Source organism: Macrobrachium nipponense, chromosome 8 (assembly GCF_015104395.2).
Source record: "Macrobrachium nipponense isolate FS-2020 chromosome 8, ASM1510439v2, whole genome shotgun sequence".
In the NCBI taxonomy this organism is placed as follows: Eukaryota; Metazoa; Arthropoda; class Malacostraca; order Decapoda; family Palaemonidae; genus Macrobrachium; species Macrobrachium nipponense.
Genome location: NC_087203.1, coordinates 65935931 through 65958455, shown reverse-complemented (window position 1 = coordinate 65958455; position 22525 = coordinate 65935931). Strand labels below are relative to the sequence as shown.

The 22525-nt window shown below is 44.2% G+C and overlaps 1 protein-coding gene across 1 annotated transcript in view; it reads right to left on the bottom strand.

Annotated features, from left to right (window-relative positions):
- The window catches only part of LOC135222815 (DNA-dependent protein kinase catalytic subunit-like), a 763170-nt gene extending 741352 nt beyond the window's left edge, over positions 1 to 21818 (bottom strand). The window contains exon 1 of the mRNA XM_064261121.1: positions 21597 to 21818. Coding sequence (XP_064117191.1) covers positions 21597 to 21750 — 154 coding nt within the window. The 5' untranslated portion in view covers positions 21751 to 21818. The remainder of the gene's footprint in view (positions 1 to 21596) is intronic.
- Between the last annotated feature and the right edge of the window lie 707 nt (positions 21819 to 22525).

Sequence of the window (22525 nt, the reverse complement as noted above, 5' to 3'; positions counted from 1 at the left end):
TCCTAAGCGAAGCTAAATGGAGCGGTTCAAATTGACTCGACATGAGGAAACTTATTAAGTACCACGTTCTAAACTTCCACGATGGGTAACTTTCCGGGTGGAGAAACTTGCCACAGTCTCAAAGGATCTAATGAGATCATGAATGTCTCTGTCATTCGCTAAAGTTCGAGTCCTCTATGCCTGAAGACTACAGAAGCACGCTTCTGTAGCCTTTAATCGTGGGAACAGCTAGTTTCGCTTCTTTCCTGAGGTGAAGAAGGAAATCTGCTATCTGGCTCACAGAGGTTGAGGTGGAGGAAATGCCCTTCTTTCTGCACCAACTTCTGAAGACAGCTCACTTCGATTGGTATACAGCGATTGAGGAGGGCTTCCTTGCGGTGGCAATGGCCGTAGCCACAGGTCGTGAAAAACCCCTTGCTCTGGCCAACTTCTTGATAGTCTGAACGCAGTCAGACTCAGAGCGGGGAGGTTTTTGTGGTACCTCTCGAAGTGGGGCTGTCTGAGTAGATCTTTCCTTAGGGGCAGAGTCCTTGGAAAGTCTACCAGGAAGGACATCACCTCCGTGAACCAGTCGGCCGCTGGCCAGAAGGGGGCGATGAGGGTCATCCTCGCTCCCTATGATGCCGCGAACTTCCTCATTACTTCCCCGAGGATCTTGAATGGGGGAAAAGCGTAAATGTCTAGTCCTGACCAATTCCACAGTAGGGCGTCTACTGCCACTGCTCCCGGGTCCAGAACTGGGGAGCAATAAAGCGGAAGTCTCTTCGTTCGGGAAGTTGCGAAAACGTCCACATGAGGATGTCCCCACAGCTTCCATAACGCCTGGCATACCTCCTGATGAAAGCTGTCCTTGCCGACTGAGAAGGTCCGCTCGCACGTTCTCCACGCCTGACACGAATCTTGTCAGGATCGTGACGTCTTGCGACTTCGCCCATATCAGGACATTCTTCGCGATGGCGAACAGAGAAGGAGAGTGAGTTCCCCCTGTTTCCTGAGGTATGCCAGGGCTGCGGTGTTGTCCGAGTTTATCTGAACCACTTTGTTGGAGACTTCCTCTTGAAAGAACCTTAGAGCAAGGTAAATCGCTGAAAGTTCTTTTAGATTTATGTGCCAGGACACCTGTTCCCCTCTCCAGGTGCCTGACACTTCTCTCCCTCCTAGTGTTGCTCCCCAACCCGTGGAAGACGCGGCGGAGAACAACACTAGGTCGGGGTTCCGAAGCTTGAGCGAAAGTCCTTCCGCAAGCTTCTTTGGATCCGACCACCATTTGAGGTGCTTTTTCACTTCTTCCGTCAAAAACAAGACCTCTTCTAGATCTTGTTTGCGTGACCAATTGCTGGAGAGGAAGAACTGAAGTGGTCGAAGGTGCAACCTTCCTAGAGAAACAAACTTCTCCAGTGAGGAAATGGTCCCTAGCAGACTCATCCATTCCCTCACCGAGCATGTTTCTTTCCCTAGAAAGGCTGGACACTTTGTCTAGCATTGAAGTTGTCGCCCCTGGAAGGGACGGAAAAGCCCGAAAAAGCCACTGAGTCCATCTGAATCCCCAGATAGACTAAGGATTGAGTCAGATGCGACTTGTTTTCGAGGTTCACCACAGAAGTCCCAGGGACCTCGCTAACGACAAAGTCGTGTGAAGGTCCTCCAGACACCGGTCTTGCGATGAGGCTCGAATAAGCCAGTCGTCTAGGTAGAGAGAGATCCTTATCGTCGCAAGATGGAGCCACCTCGCAACGTTCTTCATAAGAACGGTGAACACCATTGGCGCCGTGCTGAGACCGAAGCAGAGTGCCCTGAACTGGAATACCTTCCCTTTCAGGACAAACGCAGGTATTTTCTTGATCGGGATGGATGGGGAACGTGAAAGTAAAGCGTCTGAAGGTCTAATGAGACCCATCCAATCCCCCGGTCTTAAGGCTGCTAGCACAGATTGAGGTGTCACCACCTTGAACTTCTGCTTGGTAACGAAGCGGTTTAGACTGCTGACTTCCAGAACGGGGCGCCACCCCCCTGACTGCTTCGGCACTAGGAACAGACGGTTGTAAAAACCTGGAGAACTCAGGTCGAAGACCTGCTCCACCGCCTGCTTCTCGATCATTTGATCTAGTAGATCGTGAAGCACTTTCCGTTTTTCTCCCTGATACGAAGGAGACAAATCCTTTGGTGTCGAAGACAGCGGGGGTAACTTCAGGAAAGGAATTCTGTACCCCTTTTTGACGATGTCCAGAGACCAAGTGTCGGCACCTCTCTCTTCCCAGGCTCTCGCGAAATGTAGAAGTCTGGCTCCTACCGGTGGCTGAAGGACTTCCCTCTCACTTCTTGCTCTTAGAAGGAGCGGGGGTCTTGCCTCTGAAAGAGCCTCTTCCTCGAGGGGCTGGCTTCGAGGAAGAAGCAGATCGAAAGGGCTTCGATTTCTTCAAAGCAGAGGACCCAGAAGACGAAGTAGTTGTAGGTTTCCTAGAAGACTGCGCCAGAAGGTCTTGGGTTGCTTTCTCCTGGAGACTGGCGGCTATGTCCTTGACCATAGACTGGGGGAAGAGATGGTCTGCGAAAGGAGCGAACAGTAGATCCGCTTTTTGCGCTGGCGAGACCAATTTAGCGGTAAAATTGCAAAAGAGTGCTCTCTTCTTAAGCAGTCCCGTGCTGAAATGAGCAGCCAACTCCTCAGAACCATCTCTGACGGCCTTGTCCATGCAAGACAATACACTGGACAGCTCCCCCAGACTAATGGAATCAGTACTCCTGGACCTGGCACCCAACACTCCTAGGCACCAGTCAAGAAAATTAAAGACCTCTAGTGTCCTGAAGAGGCCTTTAAGGTGATCTAGTTCACTATGCGTCCAAGAGACTTTTGAAGAAGACAGAAAAGATCTTCTGGATGCATCCACAATACTTCCAAAGTCTCCTTGAGCCGAGGCTGGAAGCTTAACTCCTACGTTTTCTCCCGTCTCGTACCACATACCAGCCTTGCCACAGTCTTGAAGGCGGTAAAGCGAACGAAGTCTTGCCTGAAGCTTTTCTCTTTTCCATCCAATCGTGGACCTTGCGAAAAGCTTGCTTCGTAGAAAGCGACTTCTTCATTTTCACAAAGCCCGAGATCTTAGTTGCTTTGGATGACGAAAACTGAGAGGGAGGAGTACGCGGAGCTTCGGGTTGAAAAGTGTCCGTAAAGAACTGATTGCAGAAGACGAGTTAGACCTTATAGTCCGTCGGAGCGGGAGCCAACTGCTGTTCTTCGTCCACTTCGACGAAAGCGTCACTAACTTCCTCTTCAGACACTGGAGAAGTCGGAGGAAATAAGGAAGAGTCACAAGCTTTCTCAAAAGAGAAAGGGCGGCGAACAGGAGGAGTTCCCGCTTCCACCTGCGCTTGTGGTGGTGGAAAACTGACGTCCGTAGGCGCGCGCTTGGCGTCCGATGCCAATCTTTCTGGCCGCCGGCTGAAACGCGCGTCGACAGCTACAGGTGCACACCTGGCGTCCACTGACGCGCGCTGAGCGTCCACTGAAGCGCGCTTGGACGTTTGACTTTACTTGACTTTGCACAAGCGCGCTCGGCGTCTAAAGAAACGCGCTTCTTATCCACAGGTTTCGTAGCGGATACAACCGCTTCTCGAAAGCGAGAAACAAGAAGAAGAAAAGCACTCCTTGAGGAGACATGCACGCGCATGCTCCTTGGCAGTCTGGGTAGGTTCATCAGAAGCTGCCGAAGGCACGTCAGATCGGTGGGGGTTCCTCGTAACCCTCCTTCGACTTTCGACATGCTCTCTCCCCGTAACCTGGAAGTCAAGCAGAGGTCTAGGTCTAGAGGCGGAATGAGGCCGATCTGACGCACCCTCTACTACACAAGGGGCACTTTCACTGCACTTTATAACTTCACTTTTGCTCTCCAGAGCCAACACTTTTGATTCTAAGTTACGAATCGACTCAAGTATTAAAGATAAAGTATTACCTTCTACAGACACTGCTTCAGGGCCCGAAGGCAACACTACAGGGGTAGGAGCATAAACTACAGAAGGAGGGTTAGCAGGAGAATCATTAAAATCTTGCCTACCCGAAACACTCCTGGAGGAAGACCTCCTTAACCTATCTCGCTCAAGTTTCTTAAGATAGGTTTCATACGCCTTCCACTCAGAATCTGTTAAGCTTTCACACTCCTTACAACGACTTTCAAACATACATTCATTCCCCCTGCAAACCTTACAAACAGTATGTGGGTCTACTGAAGCTTTCAGTAGCCTACCTCTACATTCAGACTTAGAGCAAAATCTAGCGCTAGCTGAACTAGACCCTGACATCTTGATCAAAGAAAAATCAATACCAAAATCAAATCAATCCACAGTCAATGTGTGCCTAGCCACCGATCCAATTCAGATACCAAAAAAAAACCAAAAGGGATACTCAAGTAGCCAATAAGTTTCCAAAATCTGGACGGAGGCGCTGCAAACGTTGTTTACAGCACCGGTGACAGAAAAATTATGAATAGAAAATGGGAATGGTTCCTGATACCCGCCTCCCAGCGGCAGGAATGGGTACTAACCACCTGACTCCCACTGCGTGTGTCGTAAGTGTTTAAATTTCTGTCCGATTCGGAAAAATACAGCTATATATATCTGACAGGTAAGTTTCATGAACAAATTTGGCCTTAATTTCTAACTTTGGAGAAAATAGGGGGAAAAACCAGTGACTACCAACCCTTATCACGGTGGACAGGTCTTATTCACTCGATATTTAAATGGTGAAACAAGAATACAATTACAACTCCAAGCATACCATTTAAAAGATTGAAGTTTCGTCAACATAATGTGATATATGAAAGCCCCTACAACTAAATAAGCATGTGACGCTCTTCGTAAAATATGTTTTCAAGGCAGTTTTGAAATCCAATATGGCGGCTACCGTTGGATGTACAGGTTCTGATCAGTGACGAAAATCATCTTTCCCAGCCTTCCCAGCAATCATTTGAACAATGTTAGCGTATGTATGTAACGTTTATTGATTTTACTCAAGATTGCAGTTGTAATCGGCACAATAAAACAACATTTTGTTGCCTATATTACTGAAAGTATGAAACTTTTTATTCCTGGGGTCATGGTTTGAACTGAATTCATTCTTACCTTGTAATCAGTGGTTTGTTCCGACACGGCATACAAACCTTCGGTCCTTTTACAATAGGAAGGTACTAGCGGCAGCGGGATAGGTCGTAAGCTTTCGAACAAGGGGTTCGGTAGTTAACTGCTTGTCCGACAGGCTGCGCCCTCGCGCGCGACTGGGAGGTAAACAAACCACTTTTGCTTTCGGCCTGCTGGCGTGTAGACGTGTATCATCGCTCTCTGCCCGCTTCATCGTCGTTGCTTTCGCATGGTGTGTTTTTCTTTTTCTATTTATCTAGTGAAACTGAATTGTAAGTACAATCATTTCATATTTATTCCATTGAATTCAATTGTGAATTAAAGGATCTTGGTTTCTCCACGCCCTCCGATTACCCGAGTGCCGGGGACTGAAGGGCGTAAGTGCGGGAATTCATTTTTCCCAGAAATGATCCTTGTATTGTGTATGCTCGGTGCCGAGGGCGGGAGAGCGTCGCTCGAGCATATATTTTGGTTGGAAATGTGTATGATGAAAATCGTAAGTAAGTGCCCTTTTCATTTATATTTTTTTGACCTGTATGCTCGTTGCCAAGCGAATGCGCTTGGCACGAAAACTTATTCTGTATGGAAGTGGAATCGCATGTACTGTATTCTTTTTCATTTTCATATATTTATTTTGATTGTAGCAATACTCATTTTGGATCAGTTTCCGCTCTTACCCGGAAATTGATCCTTTCCCCTTTTTATTTGAATGAAGTGAAATCGCAAGTGCAGTTCTTTTTCATTTTTCAATATTTTATTGAGATTGCATTATTTACTTGGATCAATGTTTCCGCTAATTCCCGGGAATTGATTCCTTTCCCCTTTTTATTTTGTATGAAGTGAAATCGCAAGCGCAGTATTCTTTTTCATTTTTCATATATATTTTGATTGCATCAATTCATTATGGATCAAGGTTTCCGTTCATAATCGGGAATGGATCCTTTTTACCCTTGCGCTCGGTACCGAGGGCGCAAATGCACTCGCTCCGAGCCCTTATTCATTGTGAAGTGAATCGTAATGCAAGATTCTTTTTCATGTTATTCCTTTTTATTATTGATTGCATCAATATTTTAGTTTTGGTTTCACAAGTTGCCGCTTAGTCAGGGAATTGGATCCTTATGCCCTTGCGATTCGGTGGCCGAGGGCACGATTGCTCTCGGGCTCTTATTATTATTGTTGGGTACATGGGTGCTGTGCGGGGGTGGGGAACGAAAGTCCCCCCCCCCCCCCCCGCTCAGCTCCCACAGATGGCCCTTCCCCTTCGGGGGGGAGGTTATCTGGGTTCTTCTCCTCGCCCGATCCGTCGAGCGCGGGGGAGGGCGCTCGGTTGCCCGATGTACAATTGTATTCGGGGTCTTCCGCTCGTTCGGTGTGGGCTCACCCCCCGCGCGAGGGGGACTTACTTCCCCCCCTAATCACTACTACTGTTTATTTCCGCAGGTGCTATTGCCACGAGGGTGGACCTTGGTCAGGTATGGGCGTCCTTCGATTTGCAGGGCGTGCCTAGTGTCCAGGGCGGCGGTTCTATGTCTGGGCCTGCTGCGGTCACCCATGGAGTGGTGACCACGACAACGATATCGACTCAGGTGACGACGTCCCTCCACCACCTGGTGTACTCGCCTCACGGGTAACAGTCTTGCCTACAGCCGCATGTGAAGGGCCGTTCGCCGTACCGAGAGGGGGGCGTGCCGCCGCTGCTCGTGGTGGCCACGCTGCCGCGACCACCACTTCCGCTGCCCTAGAGCTCGCCCCTGGACCTGCCGCCGGTACCAGGATGTTGCTGGCTGCTGCTCCACTTCCTGTGTTTCTGGTGCTGCCTGCCGTACCTGCCGATTCTGGGCTGACTGTCCATGCAGTTGCTGCGCTGGCTGTCCCTGCCGTTGCTGTGCTGGCTGTCCCTGCCGTTGCTGCGCTGGCTGTCCCTACCGATGCTGTGCTGGCTGTGCCTGCTGTTCCTGAGATGCCCATACCTGTTGACGTCGTCCCTGTTCGTGGTGATACTACCCCAGACTTTGGTCTGTACAGGTGCGTCCGGGGCCCTGTGGCTTCGGCTACAGCAGCCCCGGCTCCGCCCTGGATAGCAGATCTTACGTCTGTCCTGAGGAAGCTGAACGAAAGAAGAGGAGGGAACGGTGTCGTACGTAGTCGTCTTGCAATCCTTCTTCATCGCGTCGGCTGCCGCCTCCTTCCCCTTCGACTTCTAAGGCTTCACAGCCGAGGAAGAAGAAGGTTGCCTCCTCCCTCCTAAGAAGTCTCCCTCGGGAGCTTCTCGGGACCCGTCTCACCTCGTGGGACGGGAGGGTTCCTTCCGCTGGTCCTCCTGCTCCTTCGGGAGCAGGGCCCGTCTCTTCTTCCGCAAGGAAGAAGACTAACGGAGGGGACCAGAGGGGTACCGGCTAACACCGTACTCCTCGCCTGGTGTCAGTGGTTCTGCCACTGCATCAGGGTCCGTCTCGGCCTCTCGTTCGCGGGAGGTACCGAGTGTACGGTCGCCTACCAGCGACCGTGCAGCCAGGAACCAGACCTCTGAGCCCGCTCAGCGTCAGGTTCACGGCACAGGGCGGAAGACTGGTGACAGCCGCTCACGCGACTCTCACCAGACCAGCTCTCGCTCTCGCGGCGACCAGCTGGGTACCCGGGGACGTGACGGTCCACGACCGGCCACGGCTGAGGCTGGGAACAGGTCCCCCCGTTCGCCGGTGCCAGCCACGGCTGGAACCAGCGACGTGACGTGCCGTGAGGACAAGCACCGGTCTCACCGTGACAGTGGAGCCTGCAGGTCGCCTGACCGTCGCTCTCACAGAGAGCGATCGGGTACGGCAACCAGCTCTTCTGACACTCGAGATCGGGGCCGCTGTGCTCAGTCCAGCCGTTCTCCACAGCGAGACGGTTCGACCAGGCCTGCAGCTCGATCACCACCCATCCGGGGTTTGACGATTGCCTGCAACCCTCCAAGCCTGCTGGTTCTGCCAGCGAGCGAGGAGGGAGCGTCAGGTCTGCCTCTCCCGTACCTTCAACCTCCTCGGATTACACCGGGAGGAGCGAGGTATTGAGGAGTGATCGTGAGGGGTGCGCCCCTCATGATCCCACCACGACGCCCTACGTGCCAGGCACGGTTCTTGGACCGGCCAGGACGTATGGCGCAAAGTGGATGGAGAAGACCGAGAGGGCTGTCGCTGTTCCCCCTTCTTAGGAGGAAGGTTCTCGGAATATGCTCTTGTTCGAAGGGCTTAACGGTCCTACTCTGCAAGATGCTGTGACTTCCAAGATCCAAAGGAACTTTGCCGAGGTTATGGTGCTGATTCGTCAGCACAACGACCTCGGGGAAGGATCGCTGCTCCCACCAGCAGAGCCACGTCTCGGCTCGAGTCGTTTTGGGGCCCGAGAGGGAACCCAAATCGACGGTGGGTCTGCCGCGATCGGAGCTTGCCGACTGTGTTGAACCAGGTAGTCTCTCGTCTCCGGACAAGAAGGCTCTCTCAGTTCTGGCCGGTCGAACAAGCTACTTCCACCTCCTCTACTGCGACAGAGGCGTTTTTACGTGTCTTCGGACACCGTATTTGAATACCCCTTCGGTCCTCCTGAGAGGTTTCGACCTCGACGAGGACTGGAATGAGTCGGAGGACGGTATCGGCTCTCTCCTGTCAGGTGTCGATCAGCCCCACCCAGACGACGTTCACTAGTGGCGGAGACCTACAGTATGAGTTCGTAACCCTCCTCGGGAACGTTTTCTCCTGACGATACGTTTTCCCAGGCTCTGAGAGGCCATCGCCGTAAGGCGATGGCTGCCCTTTTTTCTTCTCCAACTGCTAGTTCCGCTGGGAAGGCGAGCCAGTATCCAATTCCTCCCCCATTCCCTCTCTCCTTACGGCTACGAGGGAAAGGGGAGGGATCCTACAGAGATTTCTCTGTAAGATCCCACTCTAGGGGCTGCGCTACCGGGGGGACCTTCGGGTCCTACCTGACGTAAGCCCCGGTCGTTGAGGAGGGATCCTGCCCCTTTCTCGATTTCTACGGGAATCGAGAGGACCACCAGCCGATATCGTTTGACGAATTCGGTGGGGGTTTCGCAGAGTGCTTAGAATTCTACGGAATTTCTAGCGCACTCAGTGTTCGAGTTTTTTACGATCTCCAAACACTTAGGCGAGACCACGGTCCAAAGTGAGCGAGAATCCCCGATAATTGTTACACGATAATCGGGAACCTCGCTTTATGCTCGAATTTCCTGTAATTTCTAGCATTTGGAAGGAGACTGCTGCTGAAAGAAGAGTATCTCACAGTAGGCGATTAACCTGGAATAGAGAAGAACGGACGGGAACTTCCAGTTTGGCTTGAACTATCGTCTTCGGTATTCTGTTCACCATTGAAGCTTTCCTTTGGGAAAGACTTCTCCTTCACTCTCTTGACTAGAGAACGAAGGCGGTCGCTCTCCAATCCTTATTCTCATTCCTCGAGGGGAAAGGAATTTAGGATGGAGGTTGTGGTACAGAACCTACAAATATACTACGTATATTACCCTCGCAACATGATTCTTTTAACAGTTGAATTGTCCGGGGGGTAGGCGCATACCGTAGTTAACTCTACGGTTTGTGACCGAGACGAATTGTATCTTAATTGAACTGCAACTCGGGGTTGCCTGCAACCTCCCAGCAGTTATCAGTTTCGATTTTAGAGACTTGGTATTGTCACGACAACACCAAATCAGCCTTTTGTTTATTTCCAGGAAATCCGTTTCGTTTTAAATATAATTTGCTTCGAGCGTATTCTTTAATTGCTCCGATGGTTGCTAGCCGAACGCATTCCTTCGTGGAAGGGATTAACTGGCAACTCAGGATGACGAGTCACCGAGAGCTACTGCGTATTGAACTGCCTGATAGCAGCTCAGTATCAGCTAGGTCTCGGAGATGCACGGTCGGTCACGTCTCTCTCTCCCCTGGTTTGATTGACTACCGAACCGTATCTCTACCCAACAATCATGGACTTAGGTCTCTGATTAACGGGGATTCTCGCAATAATGAAGGACCATCTACTGCTGTGACACTCGATTGCATCGCCTTCGACATTGCGAGAATTTTCAACAGAGATATCTCTTGGACTCTTTCATCTTTCTGTTTACCGCACGGTAACAGAAGTCTGTACTAGTCTCCCGCTGCATCGCACCGCGATAATGCGAATGATTTTTGCAGGCATCTGAGTTTGTCTTCAAAATATCTCATATTCGTAGGTGTGCAATTATTCATGTTCGCCCGAATTAACAGATGTGTCAGAAGACATCGCCTACTCTCCGACCTGACAGCTCTACTTCCAAATGTTCAGCCCATGAGCAAGCAGTTCGTCAGGCAGTATTCCCTGTGTCTTCATTACTGAAAAGCGCTCCGCTTTTATTGCAACTACGATCCTCACCGGACAGCAATGAATAGCGGTTAGCGTTCTCAGTGTTTGTAGCACAGGTTCAGAATCTTGAGAATCCTTCTCTCGGTTCAGCTGTGAAGACGTAGGTTGCATTTTCTGTACACCTACGTCTTCAACGACACATAGTGTTGTTTCTCCTTAGCTGAGAATCAACTATACTATGAGATATATTGCCATCAGGGACCTCGGTCTCTAGAAGGCAATTGACTTTCGCCTGTTGGGCACATGCCTTAAGAGAATCATCACCTCGCCTTCTGGCATCGGTGACGAACAAATTATTTGTTTAGTCTCTTGGCATAACCCTTTTAAGGCGAAGGTCACGTGACTTGCTCGGGTGCTTGGACAACTTGCCTCCTACCGAACGCAGTCAGTCGGCAGCTGTCAGAGCGCCCAAGTCAGTTACGAACTTCGCTGTGGACTTAGTTCGGTTGTTCCATAACAGTCTTTTCTTCGTCCTAACGGCTTGTCACAGTACCCATACCATCGACACCCACCATTGAGTGTCGGTGTCCTATCCACTACCGAGAAGAACTTCACTGCATGGGGATAGGAGAATGTGAGACACTTCGCTGCAGACGGATAGACCAGTATGGGTACAGGACATCACCGAAGTCGAGAAGAGGGATAGGTCATACGACCATTCCCTTCTTTCCTCTGAGGTAATTGCATGACTTTTCCTGCGAAGTCAAGCATCCAGGGGATGGGGATTCGTGACGCTCGATTTCGTACCGACTTCGTAGCGAAGACTCAGAACCCTTCGGTTCCTGACGATCGGTTAGAGTCCTTCACAATCCCCTCCCTAATGGACTTCACCGCCTTCGATGCGAAGGAGATGCTGCTTTGTCCTGTGAAGAAACTCGACATCCCAGGCTGAGTGTTGAAGACTCTTCGTCAGCACCAAGATGATAGAAGTACACTCCCTCGAGTTACACAAGAACTTCTCCGTGGCGCAGGTACTGAAGGCAGGGGTCTGGTACAACCAGACCACTGGCACCTCCTCCTACCTTTTGGATATTGCCCACAGGTCCTTGGATCGTTTCCCTTGGGACCCGTGGTGGCTGCTCAACACGTTGTGTAGCTAACCCAGACCCTAGCAGGCTGAACAGCATCGAGTCCTGGTGTGACTGTAAGAATAGATAAGTGAATGAGAGAGTGACTGGCTTCTCTTCCTATCTTTTTCTCCCCCTCTACCTGTGGGTAGAGGGATACGGTCATCACCTTTGCTGGATAGACGAGATGCGGTGAACTACTCGACAGAGCCCCATCCTATCCCTTTCACTAGGGATGGGAGCGAATATCCACCACTTCCTCCTACAAGGGGGGGGAAGTGGATGCCAACAAGAGACAAACCATAACTTTATGTTGCCTCTTGCAAATAGGAACTTGTTCTTGTTTGCTGGTACGAAGAGATACGCTTGCCTCTCTCTTAGTACTTGGTCCAGAGGTCTGACCATTGATCCTGCGGTGCACACCCCGATCAATCGGACAGAGGCTTGGATCCCTCACTCGCTCTTACGACCAGGGAGGCATTCCAAGGTTGGGCGAACACCAGTCTGTTCACAAAAGACTCAGATTCCTCCCACCAAGAAGTGAGTCTTCCTATTGTAAAAGGACCGAAGGTTTGTATGCCGTGTCGGAACAAATGACAATTTGTCCAAAATTGCATTTTTCCTAACTATACAAACCTGAGGTCCTTTTACACATAGTCCCCCACCTCATGCCACCCCTCACTCTGCAGAATTTTTGCTTGGGCCAAAAGCAAAAGTGATTTGTTTACCTCCCAGTCACGTGCGCGACCCCTGTCGGACAAGCAGTTAACTACCGAACCCCTTGTTCGAAAGCTTACGACCTATCCAGCTGCCGCTAGTACCTTCCTATTGTAAAAGGACCTCAGGTTTGTATAGTTAGGAAAAATGCAATTTTGGACAAATTGTCATTTTTATCCTTACTGCCATCACAACTGAAACTCCACAGTGCTTATTTGATCGTTATTATACACATTTTGGTCTCAGTTCACTCCACATTGCACTTTAAACAAGTTGCTGTTCCTGGTTCCTAAGCGCGCGCGCCACAAACACAGTTACGAACAGCAGACGACGAAAATGCAAAGTTTTATTCCCTAAATTGTTTACTTTACTCATTATTTAGTTCAAATTTACTTTGTTATTTAAAAATTTTAATTTAATTCATGTATATTATGCCTTTTTTGCAACCAAATTACCCCGAAAAATTACAGATATTTCTAAAGTAGATACAATCAAATGTTTCTAACGTTTTCGTACATCTGGCTGCCGAAAACCACAGAGGAACGACTACGGATAAGTGAATTATATACATAATTTTTTTTTTTGCTTTTTTGTTTTTGCTAGCACTTTTCATTGATTTAAGTCTATATTAGTATTTTGAATTTCTTTAATAAACCGTATGCCAGAAATAATGTAACCTTTAATGTTTGCATGCTTTAATGTTTGCATGCTAAGAATGGCAAAATCATCGTTGCCACATTAGTGGAGGCTTCACACATACGCTGTTTCATTATTATAAACTGTTTCCATGAATTCTAGTTGTCATAGTAATGCAATAATGATAAAATTGCTTTAATATTTATGTATATATACTTCCAATACATAGCCTAATTTCACCAATTTCAACGTTTTGTGTATAGTCTTATACCCAGTTTGGAGGGTCAACACATACCGAATGGCAACAGAGAGAGAGAGAGAGAGAGAGAGAGAGAAAGGAAGGCGAAGGAACGAAGGAAAGGGATGGCGGTGGAGAGGGGGGAGAGAGGGTAGGTGGAGCTTTATACGCGTGTTCGTATCCATTTCTGCATAATGGAGTTTTTGTCTCTTGGTACAAGGACAAGTGTCGTTATTCTTTACGATTAGTGATTCACGATACCCTTATAAATTACGGCACTGGATGTAATGCACTATAGCAAAATCTCGTTCTGATACGAGTGTTCGTTACAGAAATAGGTATTGCCCAAAAACGTGCTTGCACTGTCTCTGAAACCCATAGTAGGTATGCTGCTTAGTTGTCAATCAAGTTTTTTGTAATCAAGTATTTTTTACAAGCTAGCTATTGAATAAATTTGTATTTTTCTCAATCAAAACATATGTCCCTCAACGGTAACTTTCCTCTTTTAACGACTTTCTGGTCATTGCAAATTCGGCCCCATAATTTCTTATGGTGCGAAAACAGAGGCGCAGGGACCGAAAACGATTGCATCACACTACGGCGATAATCCGGCAGTAAAACATCCTCATATATCCAAAAAGTAAATAATAAAGATATAGTCTATGCGCATTACGATTATACCAATTATATGAAAAGCTGATAATCTGCATGAATAACTGGTAAACTGTTCTGCAAGAAAGTTGAGTAAAGCAATTATTTACAATAGGTACGAAAGTCAAGATGTCGTGACGTCATAATACAGGACTTAAAAGAACCTTCTAATTCCAAAAAATAATTACTTAAATTTGAGTCAGAATCGAGTTACTTTTTCAATAACGAATATTTTCAAATTAATCATCATAAATATGTAAAATATTGATGTTTTACTATTTATTCAAAAAATTAACGAAGTGCACTCTTCATCGTCTTCTTCTACAAAACAGTTGTTTGCTCGGTGAAGGAAAGTTTTCCGATTGTTGTGATGAAAGTGCCCCAGCGTCTGTGGGTACAAGTGGTGTGCGGATTTATCACAGGAAATGGTTAGTTTATTGACACAAGCGACTACGTAAACATCGAGATGGCATCAAACTTCTAAATATTTCGAGTTGTAGGTAAAAATGTTGAACGTGTTTTGGTGAGATTTGCACTACGTTTGAGACCGTTTTCAGTACCCTCTGTTTAAATCTTAAAATTTGGCCTTAATTTCTAACTTTGGAGAAAATACTTACTTCGAAAGGAGAGTAGAGGTCTTTAGCTCCGTTTTTCACCAACAAGAAGTCTCGACTGATGCCCATCTCCGATGTCAGGACGCGTTATAATGTACTTTTTTGGGGATTGTCCACTCTGATCGTACATGGTCCACTGTTTACCCTACTTACTTTGAAAAGAGAGTAGAGGTCTTTAACTCCATTTCTCACAAACAACAAGTCGCGACTGATGCCCATCTCCGATGTCAGGACGCGTTATAATGTACTTTTTCGGAGGGTTGCATGCATTGATCATACATGGCCTGCTGCAGGCCATGCGGTGTTTTACCCTCAATGGCTCTTTCGGGAAGTGGCCGCCTTCCGAGAGGTGGAAGCTACCTTTGTAGCCTTTCAGTCATTTACCCTACCTAGAAGGTATTAGGCTACCTATGGACAGCTTCTAGAATTCTATCTACAACCAGATAAAAACCTATTTAGCCTACTAGGGTAAAAAACCGTAGGGTACAGAGTGGACCATGTACGATCACCTTGGACAATCCCCAAAAAATATTCGTTATTGAAAAAGTAACTCGATTCTGACTCAAATTTAAGTAATTATTTTTTGGAATTAGAACGTTCTTTCAAGTCCTGTATTATGACGTCACGACATCTTGACTTTCGTACCTATTGTAAATAATTGCTTTACTCAACTTTCTTGCAGAACAGTTTACCAGTTATTCATGCAGATTATCAGCTTTTCATATAATTGGTATAATCGTAATGCGCATATACTATATCTTTATTATTTACTTTTTGGATATATGAAGATGTTTTACTGCCGGATTATCGCCGTAGTGTGATGCAATCGTTTTCGGTCCCTGCGCCTCTGTTTTTGCACCATAAGAAATTATGGGGCCGAATTTGCAATGACCAGAAAGTCGTTAAAAGAGGAAAGTTACCATTGAGGGACATATGTTTTGATTGAGAAAAATACAAATTTATTCAATAGCTAGCTTGTAAAAAATACTTGATTACAAAAAACTTGATTGACAACTAAGCAGCATACCTACTATGGGTTTCAGAGACAGTGCAAGCACGTTTTTGGGCAATACCTATTTCTGTAACGAACACTCGTATCAGAACGAGATTTTGCTATAATGCATTACATCCAGTGCCGTAATTTATAAGGGTATCGTGAATCACTAATCGTAAAGAATAACGACACTTGTCCTTGTACCAAGAGACAAAAACTCCATTATGCAGAAATGGATACGAACACGCGTATAAAGATCCACCTACCCTCTCTCCCCCCTCTCCACCGCCATCCCTTTCCTTCGTTCCTTCGCCTTCCTTTCTCTCTCTCTCTCTCTCTGTTGCCATTCGGTATGTGTTGACCCTCCAAACTGGGTATAAGACTACACACAAAACGTTGAAATTGGTGAAATTAGGCTATGTATTGGAAGTATATATACATAAATATTAAAGCAATTTTATCATTATTGCATTACTATGACAACTAGAATTCATGGAAACAGTTTATAATAATGAAACGGCGTATGTGTGAAGCCTCCACTAATGTGGCAATGATGATTTTGCCATTCTTAGCATGCAAACATTAAAGCATGCAAACATTAAAGGTTACATTTATTTCTGGCATACGGTTATAAAGAAATTCAAAATACTAATATAGATTGAAATCAATGAAAAATGCTAGCAAAAACAAAAAAGCAAAAAAAAAAATATGTATATAATTCACTTATCCGTAGTCGTTCCTCTATGGTTTTCGGCAGCCAGATTTACAAAAACATTAGAAACATTTGATTGTATCTACTTTAGAAATATCTGTAATTTTTCGGGGTAATTTGGTTGCAAAAAAGGGACAATATACATGAATTAAATTAAAATTTTTAAATACACAAAGTAAATTTGAACTAAATAATGAGTAAAGTAAACAATTTAGGGAATAAAACTTTGCATTTTCGTCGTCTGCTGTTCGAAACTGTGTTTGTGGCGCGCGCGCTTAGGAACCAGGAACAACAACTGGTTTAACCCCTTCACCACCGGCCTGCTGTATTGCTGCAAATGCTTGCATACCGCATGAGACCCCCTGTCGACCGCGAGTATCAACCATTACTTGCTCCCAGTAAATTTTATGTTATTCATATTTTTCCTTTATATTCTTATGTGAAAACATTGTGTGTACGGATATCAATGAATAATTTTTACCCAATTGTCAAAAAATTACAAAAAATATAGTAAGAATATCGGAAAAAATAGGAATATTTAGTGGAAAAAGTAATTGCAGAAGTAGGAACTGTTATAAAGTAGTAGAAATAGTAGTAAAGTAATAGAAATAAAGTAGCAGAAAAAGTAGTAAAGTAGTAGTAAAATAGTAGAAGTGGTAATAGCAGTACTAGTTTTCTTACTGAAACAGTTATTCCTAGGTTTCATACCGAAACAGCGTATACATCAATGAATGTTTACAGCACTGGTAATAATAATAATAAAACAGTAATAATAGTAATAATAATAATGATAATAAAAGCAACAGCATCTCGTGACCAATACGTATATACATATGGGGCAGTTTATTCACCCCCATTATCATCAGCAAGCTATAAAAATCACATCTCATCACGAGCAACAGGCCTCCATAGAAGTCCTTTCACCTTACGCTTTCCTGTTGAATGAAAGTACTACTCTGCCCGAGCATTCACCCATTCACACAATTTGTCAATTACATCACCTCAAAAAAGAAAAAAAAATGCATCACGTAAGCATGAAATCTGGGTGTGTAAGCAGGGAAGATTTCCGACCCTCATGGGGGGGGGAATCAGGGGGGGATGGGTCTGGGCGCAAGTCACAAGATGGATCAGTTATGAACTGCCAGCCTTCATCGACAAGAGGTTCAATGTCTTCCAAACACTCGTTGTCACTGTCAACCTCTAAGAAATTATCACTATAATCATCATCTGATAGATTTGGTAGGTACTCAGACCCTGACTCTGAAACACTATCATCTGACATGATACTAAAAAAAAAAAAAAAAAAAACATAAAATAACTGCAATCAAAAGGGAAAAAGGTTTAGAATTCAAATCTACATGGTTTACGGACAAAATCGCAATAATCCTTCTCAGATAATAGCCTGAGGCGCACTGGCATATGTTGACCAGTACCCCTCCTAATATCCCATATGAAAATGACGTCACGACGTCCATCGGACGCTCATTGGTTAGATGAATTGGTGGGGGTGGAAGCTTCAGCACCTCTCTCGTACACAATACTGTGTCTGGAAACCATCCAAGCTGAAGAAAACGCTTTGCTTTTCGAGGAGGGATGAAAGACGTACACGCGTACGTCCCGGTCTTTTATTACTGTACCGTAAAAGACGTACATGCGTACGTCCCAGTGCTGAAGGGGTTAAAGTGCAATGTGGAGTGAACTGAGACCAAAATGTGTATAATAACAATCAAATAAGCACTTTGGCGTTTCAGTTGTGATGGCAGTAAGGATAAAAACCACCGATTACAAGGTAAGAATGAATTCAGTTCAAACCATGACCCCAGGAATAAAAAGTTTCATACTTTCAGTAATATAGGCAACAAAATGTTGTTTTATTGTGCTGATTACAACTGCAATCTTGAGTAAAATCAATAAACGTTACATACATACGCTAACATTGTTCAAATGATTGCTGGGAAGGCTGGGAAAGATGATTTTTGTCACTGATCAAAACCTGTACATCCCACGGTAGCCGCCATATTGGATTTCAAAACTGCCTTGAAAACATATTTTACGAAGAGCGTCACATGCTTATTTTAGTTTGTATGGGGCTTTCATATATCACATTATGTTGACGAAACTTCAATCTTTTGAATGGTATGCTTAGAGTTGTAATTGTATTCTTGTTTCACCATTTAAATTTCGAGTGAATAAGACCTGAAAACTGTGATAAGGGTTGGTAGTCACTGGTTTTTCCCCCTAAAGATAGTAAATAGGTAGGCTACTATGCTAGTATGCCTTGATTTCTTGTAACCTAGGGTAAAACACCACGGCAGGCCAACCCTCATCACGGTGGACGGGTCTTATTCACTCGATATTTAATTGGTGAAACAAGAATACAACTGCAACTCTAAGCATACCATTTAAAAGACTTAAGTTTCGTCAACATAATGTGATATATGAAAGCCCCATACGAACTAAAATAAGCATGTGAGCTCTTCGTAAAATATGTTTTCAAGGCAGTTTTGAAATCCAATATGGCGGCTACGTTTTGCATGGAAGGTTCTGATCAGTGACGGCCACCATCTTTCCCCAGCCTTCCCAGCACTCATTTGAACAATGTTAGCGTATATATGTAACGTTTATTGATCTTACTCAAGATTGCAGTTGTAATCAGCACAATAAAACAACATTTTGTTGCCTATATTAGTGAAAGTATGAAACTTGTTATTCCCGGGGTTATGGTTTGAACTGAATTCATTCTTACCTTGTAATCGGCGATTTTTATCCTTACTGCCATCGCAACTGAAACTCCACAGTGCTTATTTGATTGTTATTATACACATTTTGGTCTCAGTTCACTCCACATTGCACTTGTTTAAACCGCCCTTGTTTTTGTTGCTGGTTCCTAAGCGCGCGCGCCACAAACACAGTTACGAACAGCAGACGACGAAACCGCAAAGTTTTATTCTCTAAATTGTTTACTTTACTCGTTATTTAGTTTAAATTTACTTTGTTATTTAAAAATTTTAATTTAATTCATGTATATTATCCCTTTTTTGCAACCAAATTACCCCAAAAAATTACAGATATTTCTAAAGTAGATACAATCAAATTTTTCTAACGTTTTCGTACATCTGGCTGCCGAAAACCATAGAGGAACGATCACGGATAAGTACATTAGAGGAAACCGACTAACGGAGAAGTGAATTAATTATACATTTTTTTTTTTTTTTTGCTTTTTTTGTGTTTTTTTTTTTTTTTTTTTTTTTTTTTTTTTTTTTTTTTTTTAGCTCAGCACTTTTCATAGATTTCAGTCTATATAGTATTTTGAATTTCTCTAATAACCGTATGCCAGAAATAAATGTAACCTTTAATGTTTGCATGCTAAGAATGGCAAAATCATCGTTTCCAAAATAAGGGAAGCCTTCACACATACGCTGTTTCATTATTATAAACAGTTTCCATGAATTCTAGTTGTCATAGTAATGCAATAATGATAAAATTACTTTAATATTTATGTATATATACTTCCAATACATAGCCTAATTTCACCAATTTCAACGTGTGTGTAGTCTTATACTCAGTTTGGAGGGTCAACACATACCGAATGGCAACAGAGAGAGAGAGAGAAAGGAAGGCGAAGGAACGAAGGAAAGGGGGGGGGGGGGTGGTGGGGTGGCGGAGGAGAGGGTAGGTGGAGCTTTATACGCATGTTCGTATCCATTTCTGCATAATGGAGTTTTTGTCTCTTGGTACAAGGACAAGTGTCGTTATTCTTTACGATTAGTGATTCACGATACCCTTATAAATTACGGCACTGGGTGTAATGCACTATAGCAAAATCTCGTTCTGATACGAGTGTTCGTTACAGAAATAGGTATTGCCCAAAAACGTGCTTGCACTGTCTCTGAAACCCATAGTAGGTATGCTGCTTAGTTGTCATCAGTTCTTTGTAATCAAGTATTTTGTACAAGCTAGCTATTGAATAAATTTGTATTTTTCTCAAATCAACAAACATATGCCCCTCAAATGCTAACTTTTCCTCTTTTAACGACTTTCTGGTCATTGCAAATTCGGCCCCATAGTTTCTTATGGTGCGAAAACAGAGGCGCATCGACCGAAAACGATTGCGTCACACTACGGCGATAATCCGGCAGTAAAACATCTTCATATATCTAAAAAGTAAATAATGAAGATATATATGCACATTACGATTATACCAATTACATGAAGAGCTGACAATCTGCATGAATAACTGGTAAACTGTTCTACAAGAAAGTTGAGTAAAGCAATTATTTACAATAGGTACGAAAGGGGGGGGGTCAAAACAAAAAAAAAAAAGGTGTCAAAGATGTCGTGACCTCATAATACAGGACTTAAAAGAACCTTCTAATTCCAAAAAATAATTACTTAAATTTGAGTCAGAATCGAGTTACTTTTTCAATAACAAATATTTTCAAATTAATCATCATAAATATGTAAAATATTGATGTTTTACTATTTAATTAAAACTTATCGAAGTGCACGCTTCGTCGTCTTCTTCTACAAAACAGTTGTTTACTCGGTGAGGAAAAGTTTTCAGATTGTTGTGATAAAAGTGCCCCAGCGTCTGTGGGTACAAGTGGTGTGCGGATTTATCACAGGAAATGGTTAGTTTATTGACACAAGCGACTCCGTAAACATCGAGATGGCATCAATCTTCTAAATACCTCGAGTTGTAAGTAAAAATGTTGAACGCGTTTTGGTGAGATTTGCACTACGTTTGAGACCGTTTTCAGTACCCTCTGTTTAAATCTTAAAATTTGGCCTTAATTTCTAACTTTGGAGAAAATACTTACTTTGAAAGGAGAGTAGAGGTCTTTAGCTCCGTTTCTCACCAACAGCAAGTCGCGACTGATGCCTATCTCCGATGTCAGGACGCGTTATAATGTACTTTTTTGGGGATTGTCCAAGCTGATCGAACATGGTCCACTCTGGACCCTACGGTTTTTTACCCTAGATAGTAAATAGGTAGGCTACTATGCTAGTATGCCTTGATTTCTTGTAACCTACTAGTATTTACTGAAAATCTGAAACATTTAATGTATAATTATCCTTAAATTACAAACTAAATTATATTCTACAAATATCGGTCGTAGAATTCGATACATTCAACGGGCTCTGCTGAATTCCGCTGTATTAGCCTAGGTGGTAGGATATGCTGAATTTTGACGTTGAACACCTGCTAGATTTTAAAGCAAAATCAATATAAGGTCAAGTTGCCAATACCCTAACCTGTTGACAAAAAATACCGTGGGTTTAGAATACAACAAATACCAGCCTGTCTTTTTATATTTCATGAAAAGACCACGATCATTGATAGGTTACCTAGGTAGCATGAACATTGGCGTAACATTGCGCAACACAAGTCAAAGATAGGTAGGTAGTACTAACATTTACTTGTTAAAATTATAATACTAACCGAACTGGACAGGGGTTAAATCTATGGAAAGATGATCAGAGATATCTACGACGATATCTTTGACTGCTGCAGGTGTTGCACAAGTTTTCCGAAGGCCACATGAATGTAAATTTTCAAGCAGGATCTCAATCTCGTCCCTTCTACTGCCCGCCATAGTTGTATTTGATTTGAGTTGTGATATGTGATTGTGAATCAAATGTTCGCTGGCTACGGAACTCGCATAACTAAGGTGATGCTATTCCTATGTAACGGCTCCTCAGTTGCATATGTGGTATTTTTGTAGCTTTGGATGTTGGGCATTTCTTTTTCTATCCCGCACATTACACAGGATTTATTTATCTTTAATCTCGATATCGGCTTTACGGCTTTACTAAACAAACGAGTGCCAACAACTTAACTTTTGTCCTTTTCATAAGGTTGTTTTAATTTCAGTACTTTGTTGCACTTCGCTATAATATGAGCAAAACAAAAGAAATTGAAATAAGACCTCATCAACATTTTCACAAAAATTCTTGAATATTCATTTTGTATTATCTAATGATGCTTAATTGTAACGTCTTTGCTCTTACGGAATGTAATATCACTGAGTTAAATGTGCTAAGTAAGGTACCTATATTTGTGATTTAAGGTCTTTCCATTTCCCATATATAACTCGAAGTTCATTGTATTTTCTGGTTTTCTTCACATTCATCATCACCCAACTACCTTGTGGTGACTTGACTTTTATATCAACCACTCATTTTTCTCAGTTTTCTTGTAAGAGTAACTATTGCCTTTACTATATTAATTATATATAGTATTTCCTTTGCTATATTAATTATATATAGTATTTCCATTACTTTTCTTGTGTCCAGGTTTTAATTCGTCACTCTCTCTCTCTCTCTCTCTCTCTCTCTCTCTCTCTCTCTCTCTCTCTCTCTCTCTCTCTC